This window comes from Corythoichthys intestinalis, chromosome 14 (assembly GCF_030265065.1).
Source record: "Corythoichthys intestinalis isolate RoL2023-P3 chromosome 14, ASM3026506v1, whole genome shotgun sequence".
NCBI lineage: Eukaryota > Metazoa > Chordata > Actinopteri > Syngnathiformes > Syngnathidae > Corythoichthys > Corythoichthys intestinalis.
This window is the reverse complement of record NC_080408.1, coordinates 30,712,954-30,736,343: the sequence shown is the minus strand read 5'-3', so window position 1 is coordinate 30,736,343 and position 23,390 is coordinate 30,712,954. Positions and strand designations below refer to the sequence as shown.

At 40.2% G+C, this 23,390-nt stretch overlaps 1 protein-coding gene across 5 annotated transcripts; it reads right to left on the bottom strand.

The window, feature by feature from the left end:
- Positions 1-68: 68 nt before the first annotated feature.
- On the bottom strand, positions 69-22,690 carry LOC130929616 (kelch-like protein 10). 5 transcript variants are annotated; one of them, XM_057856932.1, is made up of 10 exons: positions 22,630-22,690; positions 16,321-17,253; positions 15,805-16,080; positions 15,554-15,655; positions 13,843-13,883; positions 8,082-11,102; positions 6,965-7,448; positions 2,508-3,119; positions 2,280-2,429; positions 69-703 (listed from the first exon to the last, which is right to left on the bottom strand). In XM_057856932.1, the coding sequence occupies exons 6-10, from the start codon at positions 8,237-8,239 to the stop codon at positions 341-343; spliced, it is 1,767 nt and encodes a 588-aa protein (XP_057712915.1). In that variant the 5' UTR covers positions 8,240-11,102; positions 13,843-13,883; positions 15,554-15,655; positions 15,805-16,080; positions 16,321-17,253; positions 22,630-22,690; the 3' UTR covers positions 69-340. The 5 variants fall into 5 exon arrangements, with proteins under 5 accessions (XP_057712915.1, XP_057712916.1, XP_057712914.1 ...); XM_057856933.1 differs by having other exon boundaries at positions 16,349-17,253; XM_057856931.1 differs by having other exon boundaries at positions 16,948-17,253.
- Between the last annotated feature and the right edge of the window lie 700 nt (positions 22,691-23,390).

Here is a 23,390-nt window from a genome sequence, read left to right as displayed (position 1 = left end):
TTAAATTGTCAAATTCTGGGTTGGGTCTCATAGTTCAGCAATAAGAAAATATACTGTGTATTGTAAATAATTATTGTATCCATTCCATATCACAGAAGCAAGCAATAAAAAAAGGATCTCCAAATAAGAAATGTTATTGACCATAGATGCAATATTTGTGAATTTGTCTCAGTTGTTCATGTAAAAAAAAAAAAAAAAAAAATCACAAAATAACAAAATATGATTTATCATACTTTTTACTAATGTCTTATTCATGCCTTGTTTCCTGCTCATTTTTCCCTCTTGGTCATAAGGCTGTTTTGCATTTATTTCAGTTCCCAGCGTAATTGACATTTTACATTTAGACATCATCGTCTATTTCTGTCATATCGTCTTCTAGGAAGAGGAATGGTAGATCGTTTCGAACGATAGCACATTGGGTCATGTTGCAGAGTCCAGTCATCACGCAACAAGTCAGGCCGCTACGGGAAATCCGCATATCGCTGGCAGGGGACCATAGACCGGTCGTTAGGTCATAGTACTCCACGTGACTGGTGGTGGAGACGCCGTTGTAACCTCCGGCGACAATGAGACAATCCTCCACTACTTCGATGCCAAAGTTGCTTCGAGGGCACTGCATGGGAGGCAACTCGATCCAGTTGTTAGTCCGGGGGTTGTAGGCCTCTGCGGTGGTCAGTCGGACTTCACCATCGTAACCTCCAACCTTGAGTGAAAGTACAATAAGAACCAAACTAGACACCCTACTTCAAATGTGTTCTTGATGTTATTTTAATCAGTTAAAAAGATGTTCCGTTACCACTCGAAGAGGTTTCAAAAAGAGCCCCTCAATTACCATCCAGAAATACAAATAGAAATAAAAGAACACCAAAATATAATACAAATATTGAAAATAATGTACAAAGAGGGAGTCTGTGAACCAATAGCAGACTATTAATACCATTGTGAACATGCTTTTTATTCTATTGTAGGTCAAGTTAAACACTTTGTGTTTAATATTATTTTCACATTGTACATTGTTGAAATGTCAGCACCAAATGAATATTATTAAATAAATATTTTTGTAATTCCAAGCATTAAGCTTTTGTAAAATAGTAATTATAAATGAACAAAAAAATAATAAAATCTGAATATTTGCCTTAAAGCATCACTAAGTAGCGTTTCAACCTTTATTAAATATTTTCATAACATTTGTGATAATATGTTGACTGACAACTAGTTGAATGAAACCTCTTTTAAATATTGAGGGGGTCGGTATCGCTTTCACCAGCACTAAATAACTTTGAGCCCGTTGAACCCTAACCCTAACCTCTGCCACACACACACACAAAAAAAACTACAAATGGGCTGACTGCTTTACAGCATATGTCACCTCCTCCTTTCCCCATTCGCTATAAAAATGTAAGTCGATGCGAACGCTTTCGTGCAAATTCTGCAATAGTGTGGCTACCCCCCTGTCAACACTGACGAGTTCGGGTGGGGTAGGGGTAGCCACACTAAGCCACACGGTTGCTAACTGTCATATGCTATTGTTTAGCCACAATTGGATGAATTACCTTATTACTATTCATCCTTCTGGAAACAGAAATGTTGTTTAATCAATCTGCAGACGACTAGGAGATTGATTGATTGAGTGAGTGAGTGAGTGAGTGAGTGAGTGAGCGAGTGAGTGAGCGAGCGATCGATTGATTGATTGACGACACTTTTCGGGTGTGCGCTGGTCATCATGGGAAATGCAGTCTTCCTTAAGGCAAAACACTGCCGCTTTTGTCCACCGGCGTTGCTTAAATCGACCAAAACTGAAAAATTACCAAGTGTTTCTTTAACTGTGTTTTAAAATAAAAATATTTGAAATACCCATTTTAAAAAACTTTTTTTTTTTTTTTTTAATGGTTTCGGTCTTCGGCTTCAGTTTTCTCATATTTGGGTTTCCAGGTGACAATATTTAATTTCAGTGCATCCTTCAAGTGTATAGTATGAATGGGATTTCATGTTAATTCATAAGTGACTCAAGGCAGGTGAGTAATAAATTTGCCAATATTATGTATATAGAAATTCCCATGTGTATCTCAAGCAGATTTTTGTAATTTAAAGTTTGAAAAATGAAAATAACCATGAGCCAAAAATGTTTGCCAAATGTGTGAAAACATTTAAAAATAAATAAATGTTGAAAATGTGTCTCAAAACGTGTGGTGAAATTTTGCAGAATTAAATCTGTGTTAAAAATGTCTCAAAAAGGTGGACATATCGGTCACTTTCACTTACTCTTATACTGTACTTACTGCATAAATGTGATCAGCAAAGCCAATCACTCCGACACCACTGCGACGGCTGCTCATCGGCGCCATCACTGTCCACTCGTTGGTCTCTGGGCTGTAATATTCTGCTGTTTGCAAAGGCTCATTTCCGTTGAAACCGCCGCAAATGTAAATCTAGAATCACATTGGTTGAAGGCTTACCAATTCAAGTAGGCCAGAATGACAAGATATTGGTGGACAGGTTCCACCCACCTTATCATTGAGAGTGGTGCAGCTGGCATCACTCCTCTGTTCGTGCATGCTGGTGACAAGAGTCCACTGGTTGGTCTCCGGCCTGTAGTACTCTGCAGTCTTTAGTCTTACGTGTCCATCATAGCCCCCCAACGCAAAGATGCAGCCATTTAGGACCGTGACGCTAACATAGCACCGTCGGGAGTGCATGGGTGCAACTTCCTGCCAAGCGCGCGTTTTTAAGTCGAAGCGGCTGACAGTGTTGTAGTGTTCTGTACCATCAAAGCCACCCAGACAGTAGATGGCGTCATTGAGAAAGGCGGCGCCGCAGTACGCTCGAGGTTGGTCCATATTTTCGAATAGATAGTCCCAACAGTTGGCGTGGACGTCATACACCTCAATGCACTCGGTGGCACTTGGGCCGCTCCAGCCGCCAATGGCCAGGAGGATGGCAGAAGGCAGGCGGGGGCGTGCTACCAGGTTGCAGTATGCAGACACGGAGTTTACAGCCATATGGTTTATCACGCGTGACGCAAATGTAACCATTTCCAGGCATTCGCGACTGTTCTGTACCAGCTGGTTGGTCAGCACGTTGATGGTGATGTACTCCTGACTGGTCAGTGCGAGACGGACCTATGCAGTAGCAAGAATATTTTTTGTTATCACAAAAGGTTCAGCAAATTAAGCATTGAAAGAGCACAAGTTTTCATCTGCTTCATTGTTAGAATACACTGAGTTAGTTAACAAACAGTGCAATGGGTCTTCGGGCAGAGTTGTGTAAAAGGGGCATGGTTCAAAGTTGTCAAAATGGGAGACATTTCACTGCCAAGTTTTTAATGGAGGGTTATCAATTGTTTTGTGGTTTTCACCCATCTTGTTTATTGGGTGTTCATTGGAGTTGAAAGGGACGATTATTAAACATGCTATGTTTTTAAAAAAGGATCAATTGTTTGGCGTAAAGTCATTGATGGGGTTTTGAAACTCTGTCTACAGTGAGGTTGTCACCTCAGCAAACTGTATAGGTTTTAACAATGGTATGCAGATGTAGATTGTAAATGGGAGATTATAGTTACTGTTGACGAAAACAAAGAAAATAATTAATTTGACTATAGCGAAAATATTTTGTTATAGTCATGAACAATTTTTTTATGACGATGACGAGACTATAACGAGCTAAAAATGTGTCTTAGGAGACTAAAACATAACGACACAAACGTCTGTTTTCATCTGACGAGACGAAAATGCGCCATAGTTTCTATTCATGTTCACAGTTTGTGACATTTTGAATCGTAGCAGTGTCTGGTAGTGTCACTCATGTGTAGGGGGACCACCTGTCCGGTTTTAGGACGGACACTCAGCCTTTTCAGTGATGTGTCCAGCGTTTGGCACAACCCATTAGCTATTTGTTCGGCTTTTAAAGAAAATATGCCGCGGTGCAGTTTGTGTCACAACTGGTCTGTGATTGGCCAAGAGTGGCTTCAGTTAAAAACATCCTATATCATTGGTTCAGTCATGTGATGTGCTTCACACCCCCAACTCACCCACTAGTGTCCTCGCCAGTCTCCCCGTTGCTTGTTTTGAAACACATGGTAAGATTTGTCTTATCTTGGCAAAAGAGAAGATGCAATTTTGCTGAAGCCTATAAAGATCTGTCCTGAATGATCTTTACACACTCAATGTAACTCGTAGCATTAGCATAGCATTAGCATTAGGCTATCACTAACGGCAAGCGTCTTCCTAATATCTTGGACCAATTTTTTACATAGTTTGTGGCGTCCAGGTGGGTATAATTAATTGAAAAATAATGTGATATTTTTCTGCTGAATGTGTATTAGTACATAGTAGATTTGTAGATGCTACAATATGTATGCGTCTGTCAATGTTCATTTGAAATAGTTGGAACTTGGAAACCTTTTTTTATTTCTTTTTTTTTTGGAATGAACAAGTATTTGATACACTGCCGATTTTGCTGGTTTTCCCACTTGCAAGCCATGTAGAGGTCTGTTAATTTGTATCATAAGTTCTCTTCAACTGTGAGGGACGGAATCTAATAAAAAAATCCAGAAAATCACATTGTATAATTTTTAAATAATAAATTTGTATTTAACTGCATGAAATAAGTATTTGATACATTACCAACTAGCAAATATTTCGGCTCTTAGTTCTTTTTTAAGAACTCCTCCTTTTCTCCACTCATTACCGGAAGTAACTGCACCTGTTTGAACTTGTTACCTGTATAAAAGACACCTGTTCACATGCTCAAACAAACAAACTCCAACCTCTCCACAATGGCCAAGACCAAAGAGCTGTGTAAGGACATCAGGGATACAGGAAAATAAGCAAGCAGCTTGGTGAGAAGGTAACAACTGTTGGAGCGATTATTAGAAAATGGAAGAAGTTCAAGTTGACGGTCAATCTGCCTCGTTCTGGGGCTCCATGCAAGATCTCACCTCGTGGGGCATCACTGATCATGAGGAAGGTAAGGGATCAGCCCAGAACTACACGGCAGGACCTGGTCAATGACCTGAAGAGAGCTGGAACCACAGTCTCGAAGAAAACCATCGGAAACACATTACGCCGTCATGGATTAAAATCCTACAGCGCACGCAAGGTCCCGCTGCTAAAGCGAGTGCATGTCCAGACATGTCTGAAGTTTGCCACTGACCATCTGGATGATCCAGAGGAGCAATTGGAGAAGGTCATGTGGTCGGATGAGACCAAAATTGAACTTTTTGGTCTAAACTCGGCTCGTCGTGTTTGAAGGAAAAAGAAGGATGGGTACAACCCCAAGAACACCATCCCAACCTTGAAACATGGAGGAGGAAACATAATTTTTGGGGGCTGCTTCTCTGCCAAGGGTACAGGATGACTGCACCGTATTAAGGGGAGGATGGATGGGGCTATGTATCGCCAGCTCTGGGCAGACAACCTCCTTCCTTCATTGAGAGCCCTGAAGATGGGTCGTGGCTGGGTCTTCCAGCATGACAACGACCCAAAGCACACAGCCAAGGCAACTAAAGAGTGGCTCCGTAAGAAGCATCTTAAGGTCCCGGAGTGGTCTACCCAGTCACCAGATCTGAACCCGATAGAAAATCTATGGATGGAGCTGAAAGTCCGTGTTGCCCGGCAGCAGCCCCGAAACCTGAAGGCTCTGGAGAAGATCTGCATGGATGAGTGGGCCAAAATACCTGCTGCGGTGTGTGCAAACCTTGTCAAGGACTACAGGAAATGTTTGGTATCTGTAATAGCAAACAAAGGTTTCTGTACCAAATATTAAGTTCGATTTTTGTGATGTATCGAATACTTATTTCATGCAATTAAATGCAAATTTATTATTTAAAAATCATACAATGTGATTTTCTGTTTTTTTTGTATCAGATTCCGTCCCTCACAGTTGAAGAGAACTTATGATGTAAATTACAGACCTCTACATGCTTTGCAAGTGGGAAAACCAGCAAAATCGGCAGTGTATCAAATACTTGTTCTCCCGACCGTATCCCATTCATATAGTACTAATGTGTTCTAAATTTTAACCCTCGCGTTGTTACCTCCTCTTTCAACTTAAATAAGAAAAAAAAAAATTAACGAAATGTTGGTTGTTTTCCTAGGGGACGCTTTTTTTTTTTTTTTTTTTTTTTTTTTGAATATATATTTTATCAAAGTTTTTACCAGTGTTCACCTAGCTGTTGAGTTTGGTGAGTTTTGAAGCATTCTGAGGGGGTCAAAGTAGGAATCAAAGCGTCAGCCGGACAAAGAATGACTGCCAGGGGGCGCTACATAGTGTATTTGGAATTTTTCTTTACAAGGTGTCAAAGATTCCACCTGTCTTGACCTGCCTGCCGATTTTGGTGCATTTTGAAGCATTCTACGGGGTACAAATTGAGCTCAAAGGGGCTGTGGAACAAAGAATAACTATAATAATAATAAAACCGAGGAACCAGAATAGGTTACCTAAAAAAAAAACATTGTGACCTGCATGTGACCATACTGTTCAGTTATGGATGTGTTCTAAGTCAAATAAAATCAAATCAACTTATATTTGTTTAGACCAAATCACAACAACAGTTATCTCAAGGAGAAAACAAAACTTTCAACCTATTTGAGCATTGTAGCTTTTTTTTTTTTTTTTTGTCAATTGTCCAGTGATTTTGTCTAAATGGTAAATGGTATTATACTTATATAGCGCTTTCCACCTTTCAAGGCGCTCAAAGCGCTTTAAACTATCTCACTATTCACCTACTTGTTTGACACAAAGTTGTCAATTGTTTTTTGTTCTTGGCAAGTTGTCTACGAAGGAATTCATATTTTTAGCATGAAGCTGTCGAAACAACTCTGGTAAGAGAGGTTGTTTATTAAAGTAATCTACATGGATAATGACTATCTTCAGTATTTGAGTGCTCTTACCTCCCATCTAACTGGAACCCAGCTTATTGTAGTTTTTATAAGGTTTTATTATTGTGGTTGTTTCTGCGATTTACCTTAGCCAAGAGGATTGGCATGTTTCTGCCTCGCTCCCAGGGCTCGTGTGAAATCCAGTGCAGAATGGCCTCGTAAACAATGTTTTCCTTTTTCACAATCAAGTCGTCCCTGTCGAGAATTTCACCGAAGTCCTGCATGGAGAGTTGTCGCAACTCGTCCGAGGTGGCAACCTCCTCAAAGTGATATAAAATATATTGGTAGGCATTGCTCTGCAGCTGTGGGGTGTGACAGTTCCTCGTGAATTGCCAGATACCGATGCAGTTCTCTGGGCAGAGCTGCTCTGTTAAAAACACGCAGCAGATTTCGACGATGCCTGAGACGTTAAACTTATCAGCGGCTATCAACAAGTCCTTGACATTGTCCTCTGTCACCAACACACAGCCAGTGTAGGCAAAATCAATGAAGAGCTGCATCAAGTGAGCTGTTAGACCTTGTATGGCATAGACCTTCTGGTCTGGGGTGGACCAACGTAGAAAGAGGGCTCTAAACATCGGGGACACAGAAAGATGATTTCAAAATTTCTGTTTTGCAAAAATTACATAGCAGGTTTAACAAATTACCAACATGCACATTTGGGGGGACCAGAGACCACTTACAGGGGTGACATTTTTCCAAGCACTCCACTCGTGACTACAACGTTTACCCCTACAATAAAGATTTAAAAACTTGAGTATCGACTTAATTACAGTAACAAATTGATGAGTGTTTTGGTTGTGATGAAAATAAAGTTTTTTTTCAAGGGGAAATTTTAATATGTTCATTTTATATATTTTTGGAATTTTTTAATTATTTCTCTAATATACAGTGGGGAAAACAAGTATTTGATACACTGCCAATGGGTTTTCCCATTGGCAGTGTATCAAATACTTGTTCTCCCCACTGTACCTCTAATTCTATAAAAGACACAGTATACTGGTGCATAGATGTCTGATTCGTGTAATGTCACAATCACTAGAGATTTTAACTGACCAAAGCTAAATTAGGAGTGACTGTTTTATGTGTCCCCAGACGTCCGTTTGAGAAATACTTCTACCATCACACATAAACAATTGTGGGTTTTCAAGTGTACAGCTCTTTACTCAAACCGGAATTGTTACTTATTTGGTACATACTCACCCAAAGTATGGGCTGCTGTTGCACATGATGATCTTGTGGACGTGAAACTCCACATGGTCAACTGTGATAAGTGCGTCGCTGAGTCCTCGGGTCTGTCTCAGCTCGTCGTACACACATACTACACTCTTGCCTGCAAGTCTACCATCCACACAATTCATTTTGAATTTTGACCATTTCGTAACACTTTGTAGTCATGCCGATTCGCAGCGGAATTGAAAAGCAGCAATGGGCTCTGTGGGGGTTGCGGAATTGATTCGAGCCATTACATCACAATGATGCCCTGTGTCAAAAGCTACCTTACGCATCATCCACATCATCAAAGCGCCCGCTCTTTAGAATGAAGGAAAACATCACTTGTCCACAATCTTTTCTTCCAGAAACCGCAAACAAACCAATTGCAACACATTCAAGCAAAAGAACTCCGCATTTGTACCAATTTCAAATAGATGAAGCTTGTAAAACCTATGCCAAGGCAACTGGACTCTTTTGGGTTGTTCCCACATTTCACATTAACTCGAAATAGTTTCTTTATATGAAATTTGAAATTCCAAAGTGAGGCTAAATCCCGCGTCAGTGCTTTCACACATGGAGAGATATCCCAGGGTTAACGTGGGTTGGACACTTGTTCTGTGTTGCCGACTCGGCGCACTCTGTGCGGAGACGCCGGCTGGCGCGATTTTATAACCCGGATATTAGGTCATTTTTGGTCAGCATCGGCAACAGAATAAACCACACATTTCCAAAGATGGACGATGAACTCTTCCTCGGCTCTACGATCCAATACCAATTTAATTCCGTTATGTTTTCAGTTTAATTATGCTATTTCCAGTTTGCCATGTTGATAATTGCGATGTTTGTTTACCGCTTTTCGCCTTACTGCAAAGCAAGACGAAATGACGATCGGCCCGCCATGTTATATACGTCATCGCGCTGTGACCCAGGAATTTAACGTCTGCTTTCACACATATCGCTTCCTGGGAAAGTCCCGGTCATTATACTAAGATGCGACTCAGCAAATATCCGCGTCATCTCATTGTTAGTCGACCCGGGAAATTGCTTTCAGACATAAGTAGGGTTGCCACCTGTCCCTTAAAATAATGAACGATCAGAAATCGGGAATTAAATGTTGCGTTCCGTATTGAACTAATACGGAGTATAAATGAATAGATACATTTCTATGCATTTTAGGAGTTTTGGGGATGTCCCTTTTTTTCTCTCCCTGTACAATTTTGGGCGCGAGGGGGGTGTTCCGTACTGCTCATTTCTGAAAGGTGGCAACCCTCCACATAAGCGCTACCCTATTAAATCCCAGGATTTTAACGGTGTTTAGGTATGTGTGAAAGGGGCTTAAGTGACAGCATAAATCAATAACTGTCACACTTGGACGGAATGGAGTGGACTCAAGTGCAGAATTCAGTCTTTTAATGAACACAAATAATCAGAAGCAGTAACAAACTGAGGGCGCTCCAGAAGGAGGAAATAACAGGCTATGAAATTAAATGGTACAAACGGGAAACAAGAGAGCCAGGCAAAAAACGCACTGGAGTAGAATACTATAACAAAGGACTTTGCATTAAGCATAAAAAACAAACTGTAGAATACTATGAATAAACTCACAACGTAGAATGTCTTTGACTATGAATCTGGGCTGTAGTGAAGACGAAGGACGAAGACACTTTGGCACGAGACTAGGGAGTGACAAACAATTTAAGCACATGATGAATAGGACACAGGTGGGAACAATTGGTAATCATAATCAGAGACAGGTGAGACAGCAGGAAGGTTGAGTGGTGGAAACAGGAGGGTGAGGCTTCAAAATAAAGCAGGAAGAGAATATACCAAGACGTGACAACCCTCACCCAGGTGTGACAATAACAATGTCCTCAAGGTATTTCTTTTGTGTTGCAAATGAACTGATAACTCCGGACATGACAGGACTAGCCGTTTTTTAAGGGTTTGTCGGTTTCTCCAATGTAGAGATCACTCACTATCAGTGTTGTACCAATACTAGTATTGGAAGGAGCCCCAATATGACACCAAAATGCTGGCATCAGTGTCAGTGAGTACTAACAAATAATTCACCGATGCCACACAGTATGTAATCATTTGGAGATTTTGTATCTAACCGCCATAAACCACAAGCAGACAAAGAAAATGACTTGTGCTGGCATGTAGTGTTGGGTACCAAAACGCAATGCCATTTGGTTACCAGTTGGTAACAACACAGAGTAGAAGTGAACATTTTGGTTCAGTAATTCAGTGCATTTATACCACCAGCTTTTTTTGTTGTAAACATAGTGCTGTCAGATGATAGTCCTAGTTGGTCAGAGATTCAGGTGAGGCAAAGCAACCAGGAGTTTTTCTTAAAGATGAGGACGATGACAGCAGCCAGAAAAGTATTGTTTTTTTTTTTTTTTTGTAACGGAATCGGTATCAGGTGCTAAAATAATGGTATCGGAACAGTGCAATTCAATGCATTGCACTGCAAAACCAGCATTGCTTGAGTTTTTGCATCTTTGAGTTTTGTTCTTGAAGTTATCCCGCTTTCTTTGATGATGTTCAATTCAATTCCTTTATTGTCATTGCAAGCTGATCAAACAACGACATTGGAAAGCTACTCTGTGGTACCATAAAACACAAGACAGTAAAATTAAACACCACTCAAACATACTACTAAATAAAAGACAATAGGTAAATTGTTAAGTTGTGTTTGAAGCGCATTAGAGACATTTCTGCTGATGTTACTAAGCTATAATAGATGATACGTTTAGGAAAAAAATACAAAATGATCATTACGGTGCATTGAGAGCACAGAGCGCGGTCGTTACATTGTTACAGTGCTAACAATGGGTTTCTGCTTTGTTCCGATTCTTCCATGGTGGTCACTTCCAGTGGAGGTTTAGGAACTAAAGCGTGGCTTGTCTGCCTTGGTCCTGTGTGATGAGTCACCAAGGACTAGATGGAGTTAGGCAAAGAGATGGCTTCGTCATATATATCATCAACATTTTGGACATCGTTCATCTGCAAGTAAATCAAATGAAAATATTGAACTATTATTCAGCTACTATGAATTTTGGCACATTGTAGAATTGACAGGTAGCATGAGTTAATTTGTACCGGAACCTGCTGGACAAGGAGGCGGTACTTATTGATTTTGGCCTCGTTGTGTTCCCGGACTTATTTGGGCCCATCGTGCACCTCTGTCGTTATCGACCTGTATACTTGGCCCCAGTTTAGGAATATTACATTCAACAACAGTTGTTATTGGCTGTGACCACTGGGTGGTGCTTTTGTATTGTAGCGAGTATGTTGTTCTCTGTTCCACCCGCAATGATTGATGAATATTTTTGGCTACCATGACTGAGAATGATGGTTGCAGTGGTTATGTTCTGAGTGTTACATTCAATAAAAAGTGCTGTCTCTTATGGCTGTGCATTGTATGGGGAACTACAGCAGTAAATGTAAAACATATATCCTGTTTTTCTCGATATTCACCATGTTGCTCGCCACAGTATTATGTAGCATTATATACATTAAAATCTATAAATGTCTGTCACTTTTAAGTGAATAGCCGCGATTGTGGTATGATGTATTTGTAAGAGAGAAGTCCTTCTGGTGGTAGCGGAGTCTGGGCTTGTTTGCTGCGTTGCGCCCGAAAGTAGCTCGTTGTATTTTTGTTGCTGTTCTTATTTTTTGTTGCCACATGTTAACAAAGCAACTGAAACTAACATTGCGATATTTTTTCTTCTGTGAGCTCTCGCTAAAGCATTACAATACTATACTGTGTTGTTGTCTACATGAGTTGTCATTCACCACAAAAAGACTATCAATGGGCTAGGCACTTGCAAACATACACCCGTGCGCTGCACCATTGCAGCAGCCGATGTATCACCTTTTTGTGATTCTTAACCCATGCGCTATCGTAGCTGTTCACACAATTATTTTGATCCTTCATTGGACACGTCAGCCCTGGGCTATCACATGTATTTTGCGCTTCGGTTCTTCGGTGGACTCAGTGGGGGACAGGAGGATGATGGCAAAGCTGTCATCAATGCTGCGCAACCCGGCCCACCCCCTCCGGGGCACCCTAACAGCACTCCGAAACTCCTTCAGTGATAGACTGTTACATCCTCGCTGTGCAAAGGAGAGATTCCGCCGCTCCTTCCAGCCTGCTGCTATCAGGCTGTTTAATAAGAACATTAGGTAGTTTGTACAAACTGCCGGACACTAGAGCAATTGTGCAGTCCGGCACCTGTGATGCTAGTGTGCAATACCCAATATACCACACTACTGTATTTTTTGCTTCCAATTCTGTACTTTATATTTGCACTTCCGCACTGCCACCTATTTTTTTCCTCTGTACTATGTACAGACCTTTAGAGTGTTTTCATATTTACATGTGAGTGTGACTATACATGTGTATATGTGTATATACAAAGAACACTGCGTATGCGTACATCAGGGGTCGCGTTAACCGAATATTTTCCGTCGTTGACCGGTTTTTTAAAACGGTGACGGAAAAAACTGAAGTCCGTCCATCATTTTGACAGGTTGCAATTCACACCCCAGACCACAGGGTGGCGAGTGAGCATATTAATTAGCTATTTTCTCTCTTAATGCATGACGTTGTCGGCTATTCTGTCAGAATATTGTAGCGTCACCGGGGTCTGGCAGCGGCACCGTGATTGACACATCAACGCGAGGTTCTTATTGGTGCACCCGGTGTGCCAGCGCGTCATCCAATCGGTGGACTAGATTGCCGCCTGTGTATAGACCCCAATCACATGACGTCACAACTCCGCCCCCTGACTGGAGCCGCCATATTGTGTGTCAGCTCGTCGTGTTTACACATTACCGCTACGTACATGCCTCCTATTACGGCGTGTTTTTCTGCTCGTTAACATTAATAATCAAAATGGTGAAGGCGTGTGTGGCGGTTGGTTGCAGTAACAGAGAAGATAGACGGAGAGACTTGAAGTTCTACCGTATTCTGAGAGACCCGAAGAGGAGACCGAGATGGACTGCTGTAATTCGACAAGAAATCTGGGCACCAAACAATCACCACAGACTGTAGTAGTCATTTTATATCTGGTAAGATGCATTTAATATATATTTAGAAGATTTTGGGCTGACAACCACAATTAAGATCATTGTGTGACGTTGGTGATTGGGGTCTATATAGTTGCCTATTTTCTTTGGGGGTGGAGTTGTTGTTTTGTTGGTGTTGTTGGCGGTAAGCAGAGTAAAAAGAGGGAGAAAAATACCACGACTTCCGTGTCTAATTTTTCGCCGCCAAGCAAGCGTTACAATATTAATTAAAAATGAATGAAAACTAAATACTATTGAATACGTCATCATTATCATTTTAAAAATTTAAGTGACGGGTAAAAATAGATTATGACCGGATTTTTATGACCCTGTCAGTCAAAATGACAGACAACGAAAATGTCTAGCGCAACCTCTGGCGTACATAGGTTTGTTTTCGAATGTTTGCTGCTAATGTTATACATTAACGGCTACATCATGCCGTCGCCTCAGTGTGACTTATATCTTTGCTGCTGTAACACCGAAAATTTCCTCATGGTGAGATCAATATAGGCCTTCTTATCTTATCTTATCTTATCTTATCTTATCTTATCTTATCTTATCTTATCTTATCTTATCTTATCTTATCTTATCTTATCTTATCTTATCTGATCTTATCTTATCTTATCTTATCTCAATTTAACATGAAGAAAATCAAGCTCTGATAAGGACTTACCTGATAATCCTCAATTTCTGTTTGCTTGGTGGTACATCTTCCTGTTGGGCAGATATTTTCAAAATAACATTAACCACAGATTATAGCCAATAATTTGATGGTGTCTCACAGTGTTAGCACCAAAAAACAATCAAGACAAGGTGTTCGGTGTTAATTTACATCTGCTTAAATGATGCCATTTGAATGCAAGCCTGAAATTATACTGTATACAGTAAGAAGAGAGAGAGAGAGAGAGAGAGAGAGAGAGAGAGAGAGAGAGAGAGAGAGAGAGAAAACAGGACAGGCAAAATGCTGGCAGACAGGATCTTTTAATACTGTGTTTGTTCGCGGTGATCTTGCGTGAAATGTCAATATTATCTCAATGGCTCAACAAAACTGTTCCCTATTTCATCCTATGGCCGATGCATACACGTGTCTGGCGGATAACAGACGGATCTGATCTGTGACGGATGCTATGTCACTAAAAGCTACTCCGGCTTTAGTTTAATAGAGGAAACAATTAGGACTGAAGTTGGGGGGTACGAGGACTAGGGTTTGAGTAGTAGTATTGAATGTATTGTAATGTAAGGGGATGTTTAGGACTATTGTCCAGATATGGTAAATTTATTATTTTTAGGGTTCATATTAAATTATACTCATCTATAGTTAGGGTAAGTGGAAAATGGCTTGGAATCAGTTTTGTACTAGGGCACAGTAATTGAATTGCTACCAGGGTGATTATAATGTAGGTAGCATTATGGTGAGAACTAGTCTTTAATTGGCGTGGTTGTAAGCAACTATTTAAAGGGAAAGACAACACCTTTATTATATGCATTCCAGTGGAAAGAATGTTGTTTAATGAAATGGAAAAAAAAAAAACAACAACAGAATTTCATTTTTCTGATTTGTAATTGTAGAGAAATTGGTAATTAAATTCATTACATCTGTGAAGTCTGCTATGAGAGCAGTGATATGATCAATTCCAGTACTATATTAGCCATTTAAATGCGAGTATCCCAGATTTCCTGTCCAGCTTCATGTTATCAATAGCCATTATCACATGCATCTGTGCTTGAGTCTGTCAGTGTATGACTGACGTCACAGAAGGACTGTAGTCCTAAATGGCGTGATGTTTTGTTTTAAATGAATACATTTTCACTTAAATACTTTAAGCAACCAGCTTTTACAAGAGGGTAATTCAAACTAGGTGCGGTCTTTCCATCTAAAACTACTGACACCTTTAGGACTCAAGTGTAACAACACCTGTGACGGTCAGCGAATGCGGAACGCAAGACTAGACCCAAGAGCAGGCAACAATCGAGGGTATGCGTACAAGGGTTTATTAAATACAAACAAAAGCAAACGCGATCGCGAAAAAGGGGGATTAGCAAAATGGGCCCATGACAATAGGTAGACGGGGGATCAATAATACCAAACTAAGCTGTGGGCAGAGAGCTAAAAATAAATAAATATACTTAATACCAGCACAAGGTAGAGGAATCACAAAACACAAAGCGACTGACGAACAAGCTAGCAAGTATAATGCGACTAGAAAGTACAAGTGGGGAATGGCGACCAGCAAGTTAATATCTCGGCAACCTTTGTTGGGGTTGCCTGCGTTTAAATACAAAGCTGATGAGCATTGGATGCACCTGCGTCCAGGGAACACCGCCCACACTCTGAAATAGAACATGACAAGCAGCCGAATGTGACAACAACGACCCAAACTTACTTTTTAAAATAATCCACCAGACCATTAAACCAAATCCAAGCAAAGCCAAGACCAAAGTTACTGATATCCTGATCCATGTGGCTGTTGACATTCCATTTGATGCTATGTAATTGAAACAAAATGAATTTATTTATTTATTTTTTTTAAAGTACCAGTCATATTAGATTGCCACATGAAAGGCTACAAATACAAATCCTGAGTTGAATGAGTTCTGTGTTACGGACACTTGACTGAATGTTAATTCTACTTACCGTCAGTTTGACTACAAACTTGTTGAACTTCCATTTCCTCCTGCCTCTCGCTAACCTCGTTTCTGTGTTGGCACACGATAGAGGTATTGGAGACGAAGGCCCTCAAATGTTCTGGGTCATTGGGTAGTTCCCCTTCACCTTTTTTGCAGACATCATTGTGGCATTCAAAAGTGGCATTTAGGTGTGTTTTGTCAGCACTGCACGTTACTGTCACGTTACAGGAAACTGAGTCAAGCCACACCGATGCCACCTTCATCTTGACGGGCAATACTGGGGCTGTAAAGTCAACAGGTGGAAGTTATATTCTGCCGTCAAGTCTGTTTAAGTTGGGGAATGTTTAACCTTAATATTTTATATAATTTTTCAGGAGCTATAATGTTCCTTGGCCAATTACACCTGAGGCATGATACAAACATACAATTTTTTTCATCAACTTAAGTTTAGAATTTACATTAATAAACTCCCTGGGTCAGATTGACCCAGGCATCAATATAGGTCAATATGTCAATGGAATACCTTGAATGAGAAGGTTGTATTCACTCACAGTCTTGTCTGATCTGCTCGAATGCACTGCTGTATAAGACCCACTGTCATGCATTTGTACATTTCTTAATAACAAGGAGTTGTTTAAATATAACACAACTCTTTCCTTGTAGTCATCATATATTTCTATATCTTTTTTGTTTTTCTTTTTTTTTTTTTTTTTTTTTTTTTTTAAACCTGTCCTGTTCAGCTGTTTGACACAGAGAATGGAAGTCAAAGTGCCCGGATTCTGAACAGTTTTAATGTTTCACATTGAGAGTCTGACATACTCCCATTGTGATCATTCAAAATACATTTTTATTATGACAAAGCAGCGAACAGGAAGGGATTATGGGGGGACAGAAGAAAAGAAATACAAGAGAAGAAGGAAAAGAAACACATACACAAACAACAACTAGAAATACATTGAACATCTAAGCTAGTTACTAATATGCTGGTGCTATCGTCAGCGAGATGTATTTCCGGTTTACACCATGTGGGGGCCTATTGGCCAGTGAAAGAGGAGAATGGGGGTGGGGGTGTCTATAAGCCTATAAGCTAAGTGATTGAAAGGGGTAGAGTGTAATATAGTCAATATAGGTCAATATGTCAATGGCATACCTTGAACGAGAAGGTTGTATTCACTCACAGTCTTGTCTGATTTGCTCGAATGCACTGCTGTATAAGGCCCACTGTCATTCATTTGTACATTTCTTAATAACAAGGAGTTGTTTAAATATAACACAACTCTTTCCTTGTAGTCATCATATATTTCTATATCTTTTTTGTTTTTCTGCGTTTTTAAAATGTAGACCGTTTTGTTGAACTTCCAGTAGAGTTGGTCCTTATTTATTAACGTGAAAGGTGTCTTGATGGCCAAATGAATGTCTGTTCCCAGCTTCGCATACTTGGTTTCTGCTTCAGACCCTAAAAAAAGATCCCCCCACCAAATAAACAATATCAGAATCACATCTCAAAGTACCAATTGCTCAATCAGTCATCAAAAATTTTAAGTTATACAGTGAACCCGTGTTTTATTGCAGGTTGTGTCATGCATTTGTACATTTCTTAATAACTAGGAGTTGTTTAAATGTAACTCAGTCACATTGCCAATAATTTGCCCTACCACTGCATTTCGGTTTGTTTGTTTTTTTCTAATTGTGGCAAAGGCAAAGGCTCGGTAGATATATTTGTATATCAAAATTCAACACTTTTGTTTTTTATTGATTACAGGTTGGACGGCAAACAAGTGGAGCACAAAAACACACACAGCTGCCTTCAAAGTCAGGTGAACGCACCACCTCGTTGCCCAATCGGTATGGAAACCCAAAAGGGTCCGAATTGAATAAATAAAAACAACCTTTTGAATTAAATACCATTTTGATAAATAACAGACAAATTATAAAATAAGGTAATATTATTATAAAAAATATGTTACTAGACAAAAAGTGTTCTTCACAATGTATTTTTTTCATTCCATGATGCCTTTTTCCATGATAGCCTTTTTATTTCATTATACTGTTTTACAGCACAATTAATTTTTACAGGATAAAAAGCGTTTTTCACAAAGAATTTTTTTTCACGTCTTTTTCCACAATGATTTCATGACGTTGTTTTTTCAGCACAATGAATCGTCTTCCGCCAATCAAATACTGTACATTAGACTGAGTCAGTTGAGTTATTGGCTGGCTCATGGAGTCTGGTCGCTAGCATTTGGTTGCGTCGATGAACTGTTAGATGCTCTCTAGAAGTTTACCTAATCAAAAACACCCTGCTGCGGAAATCCTCGCTCAGGCTGAGGTAAAGGCCTTTCATTACTATCCAAACGATTCGAAACTTCTCTGAGTTAAGGCCGAGTTATGCTTGTGCGGCAGACCTACGTCGTCAAGGCAGACCCGATTTACGACCCTCCGCCGTAGCCTAACGTGCACCTCCACAGAATCTGACTGGGTGTCACGTCAGCACGTGGTGACGTGACGCAAATGGACTGTGATTGGTTCGCTCAGACTGTTGTTTCTGGTTCAGCACGAAATCACCACCATTTTCAAACATTGATGTGCTACACGCAAAAATGGACCAAGCCGACAAGAGTGTCATCGCAGAGGTCCGCAAGTACGACAACCTCTACAATGTCTCGTCAAGACATTATAAAGATTACCAAATGGCAAGCAATTCGTGGAAGGAGATTGCTGAAAATACGGGGCTCAACGATTGCATTAAAAAAAAATGGAAGAACCTCCGAGACAAGTATGCGTGTGTTCGGAAGCAAATGGGCACATGAAGCGGTGACACAGTCGGCCAAAAACTGCCAGCTTTTTATCACTTTGTCATATTTTTGTTTGGTGCACTTTATCATTTATTGTGTACATATGTTTGCTGTGAGTCTGTGACTTATCTACATTTTACAGGTTTGTGGCCTATACTACAAACGGAGTTCATCCTCCCCAGAAGTAATCCTGTTTACCAGCAGGTAACCGGAGTTGACAAAACCTGGTTATCTAGTTTGTGGTCAATCGGTGCTAATACGCTGATTATGAGGTTGATTAGTCGAACCTGTGTCAACCCAATCAGAGTTACTGCGCGTTCACAGAAAAGGGGGCGGAGACCAGAGTCAAACACTACTTGGGATGATGGCACGGGCAACTTACTTCGCAGAGGAGGAATGCGCAATAATCATGCGGAGTTATGAGGAATTCAAATCCACCCTCACCGCGAAATCCAACACCGCTTCAGCTAGTAGAGCGCGACTGGTCTTTTGGCAGCGAATTACAGATCATGTGAATGCATCAGTATGCCAGTTTGCTTATGTCCATGAAAAGAAATAAAGCCTGCTGTCAGGAAAATAAAATAAGATTTGGTACATTAACTGTAAGAAATATTTTATCGTGCATCACCACATGATGCAGGATGATTGTATGTTTAGTCCCATTGACTGTATGAATATGTATGTCTATCTTCAGAGAAGAAGTTAGATTGGGCCTAAAAAAATCCAGCCCGACCCGGCCCGAGCCTGATCAATGTTGCGATGTGTGTGATCACATTTGAGACGATGCCTACATGTGCTTAATGATAATAAATCAAAGCCCATCTTTTGCAACGAATTCTCACAATTAAACAAGACTGTAAGTTGCATATTCAATAAACATTTATATCTTTTTTTTATTATATTTGTGTGTCTGCTCTATCAGTGAATTTGACATTTTAATCTCTTCGAGTTGGCAGAAACAAAAACAAAACGTTTTTTCAATGTCTAAATAGTCTACATATTTTTATTATTATTATAAATGGATTTACACAACGAAATAACGCTGGAAAAGTTCCTTAAAAATATTTCTTGTATGAGAGTAAAACTCCACATTGGTTTACATTCAGCGAAGCTGACACAGGTTTCTGTATAGCATTTTCAACAATCATTTTGAAGCGTTTCCATACCCCACTACTACCACTTTCCGAATCGCACGGCATACAGTGTTCTTACTTAGATATTCAGCATCACGGATGGAATACATATATTGTCCGCTGGCGAAAGAGCGCAAGGACAGGCACACAATCTGCGCGGTTGTGAGGGCCTGACTTCGGCGGGTTACATTAGTGATGTCCACCTCTATCAGCTGGCACAGGTAACGAATTCCCTCAGCTGAAATCTATATCTTTCATGGAGAACATCGTCCGGGTACGCCAGCGGATTCTGGCGGTCTCCAAAAACTTGTATCCTCCGAAGAGAGCCCCTCACAATCCGCGCCAATGTCGTACGGGTCGTCCAGGTAAGCTGTCATTGCCAAGCAGACACGTCCGCGGAGGAGTGCTGTTTAAATAGAGTAATAATCAGAATCCTGGGGTTAAACAAGGTCTAACTCTGACACGACCAGGTCTGACGTGTGGCGTGTGTTACCATGGCAACACTCCCCGGTTCCAACATAGCCACCTTTCGTAGTCTCACTTAGCTGGGAAGATAGGCTGCACGTAATGAAATTACTCTCGAAGTTACCCTGCAAAGCCGGAAAACCGGCTTCGTAGTTTCGGCCATTGGTGTCAAAAGAGCTGTTTTGATGTTTAATTTTCAACTACAGACAATTCGCACACTTGATACATCATCACTATTTGAGAGTGCCTCGGTGCTTTTACGATAGATAACGTGTTTACCATCAAGGCTTCCAACGCAGTTTAGGAAATTCCATAGCCGCCAGAAATCTGCTATAGCTTCCAACTGGGTGGTTGTTGGACACGGCAAAGAAATCGGACAAAACCCTGGACAATGCAGCTTGCTGGCTTCTACCCGATGCTAAAATTCGTGAACTGACAGCCTCTGTGCGGCATCAACAGTCGGACAGACCACCTCCGCAACTATCTTCTGCGTCGCCTGCGCCTCAACATTTGTATTGTAATAGCCCAGATTGGGGGGGGGGGGGGGGGGGGGGGGTTGGAAGAGTTGATGATGGCTTTCCCTACTTTATTTTGGCAACAATAAGATAAACAAATCACAAAATAATAGCAGGCTGCCACAACATGCAATCGATAACTTTCACTTTCTCTGGTTCTTTTTACTCGCTTCCCGCTACGTCACCGCTCCCCAGTCTGATCGCCTCCTAAAAGACCCGCGCGTAGTTACTTTTGGAGGCGTCTTTCAGGTCCTCCGCGTGTTCGTTTTCAATTCAGGTGAGACGGCTAGACTGGATTGCAGAATAAAGACTGGAGGCAAGATATCATTACTGCACAGTTTGAATTTCAGAAATGTCTGGGTGCATTCAATGACAGAACATAAGGTGTAGAGAAATGCACGCCAAGCAGAGAGCTTGGCGTTGCTTATATGCTGTACTTAAAAGGCGGTGTGTCTGTTTGGTGATTGGCTCATTTTACAAAATAGGTGATGAGCCTTGCTGGTTGGCAGTTAAAAGTCCATGCTTATTGTTGGCAGTTAAAGTACATGATTATCTGAGGCAAAACTAACTATCAGCAGTTTCAGTGAAAAACAACTGGTCATGCTTGCAAGCATATCAGAAGATTGCATTAGGCGAGATGTATACTGACTTCATTACGGACATTACAATTTGTTGTAGAAGACCTTTAAAGGCTAAAGCAGCATTGCACATTCTTTCTGTCCAAGATGGGGGGCGCTGCACATCACATGAGTGACACAACCAGACACTGCTATGATGAAGGCTAACTACACATAAAATGTCACACATTGTTAACATGTGATTGAAACTATTGCTATTTTCGTCTCGTTCTCGTTTTGTCAGACAAAAATGGGCATTTGTCACCTACTGTATTAGTCTCACAAAATATGTTTTTAGCTCGTTATCGTTTCATCATCGTCGTGAAAAAATTGTTTGTTGACGAATTTTTTTTGTTAGAGTCAATGTATGACGAAAATAACACTGCCTGGCCGGCTAGATGGGAAAGAGCGTTGCGGAAGAAAAAACGTCGAGTAAGAACCATATGAGGGGGCCGACTTTTGGCGGCGAATAAGTTGGCGGCTGTGTGTTACGTCACACAGCGCACAATCCTAGTGTTCTTGGAAGAAGATTTCCAAACTCGATTGCACTCAAATATAAATAAACACTTTCATAACACGTCAGCCAAGCACACACTTCCATATTGATCTATCTTATGCATGAAACAGTTGAAAATATTGGAAACTGAATAGAGTGCCTATTTAATATAGAGTGTTTACATCACGTGAAATTCAGCAGGAAACAATTGAGAAATAGAAGGAAAAAAAAGACACATAAATGTCAAATTAGTAAGATACAAAACAATTCAAAAAGGAAATACAAATAAAAACGTATGAAAAACAAAAGTCATACAAATGAATATTCACAGAACAGTGTAACACAGAACTATTTACAGTCATATTACTATTTTTAAAAATGCTACTTCCTCTTGGCTTCGTATTCCTATTTTTATTACTGTACATTTGTTAAATGTAGATTCAGGGGCCAACGAGTTTAGTAATGTTTTTTTTTTGTTTGTTTTTTTTTTTTTTTTTTTAATAAGGCGGAAGTGTGTCATCTTCTGATAGCTGGCCAGTGGCTATCGAGTTTTTGAGCATTAGAAGTCTACAATTTCAAGCATTTTACATCCTTGTATTCCCGTGAAATGTAGTTTAGCATTATTTATTAATTATCATCATGTCTTTCTTCATAAACTTAAAGATGACCCAATAACTGTTCAATTTTTCATCGGCCATCATTCCAATATAAAAAAAGTCTTTATATACTGTATATAATTCTTATCACATCAAACTACTACACAATTAAAAAAATAATTTAAAAAAAAGAGCAAACAAAAAGTGATGCTTACCTTGCATTTGGGGTATACTCAGCAGAGAAGCAAGTACGACTAGAAACCGCCTCATGGTTTGTGAAAAAGAGGAAGTAATGAAGTGCAAACAAAACAGTTAGAGCTTCCCTTCCTAGGTGTTTTAAAAAAAGGTGCAATGACAATACTGCACAAAAACTGCCACTAAACATCACAACAAAAAGGCAGCTGGATAAACTTTTATTCACATTTACTTGTATGTATATCAACTCCATTTAAACCAGTAAATTAGCAGCCGAGGGGGTAGGGATGGGAATCGAGAACCGGTTCCCTGTGTTCCGGCGCCATGGAATCGTATGGCAGTTTATCTAACGATTCTCTTATCAATTCCAATCAGCACAAATTACGTTTCATAATTTTCGCGTGTTGCATACATCCGATCGGGCACTTAAGACTACGTAATTACTCAAAGAGAATCTACTCATCAAGTATAATCTTGAGAGTCGTCGCCGAGTGAGTTTGCATTGATTTTCACAAGCCAGGTCATTATTCATGAGACTACTTAAAGAAATGGTGATTTTCCCCAAAAAGTCTAATAATGGGTCTATCATATTCCTCGTTGAATGCTCTATTAGAAAAATATAACATACAGTATATGCATCTAAAATAATCCTAAACGATTTTATTAGCAATTTTAATACTCCTGTTAGAAAGATCCCTTGGGTATGCGTTCGTTCCCATAGCAACCAGTCAGTTACTTCCTTTTATTGTCTTACGTCACATGCGCTCCGTATTCTGGGACC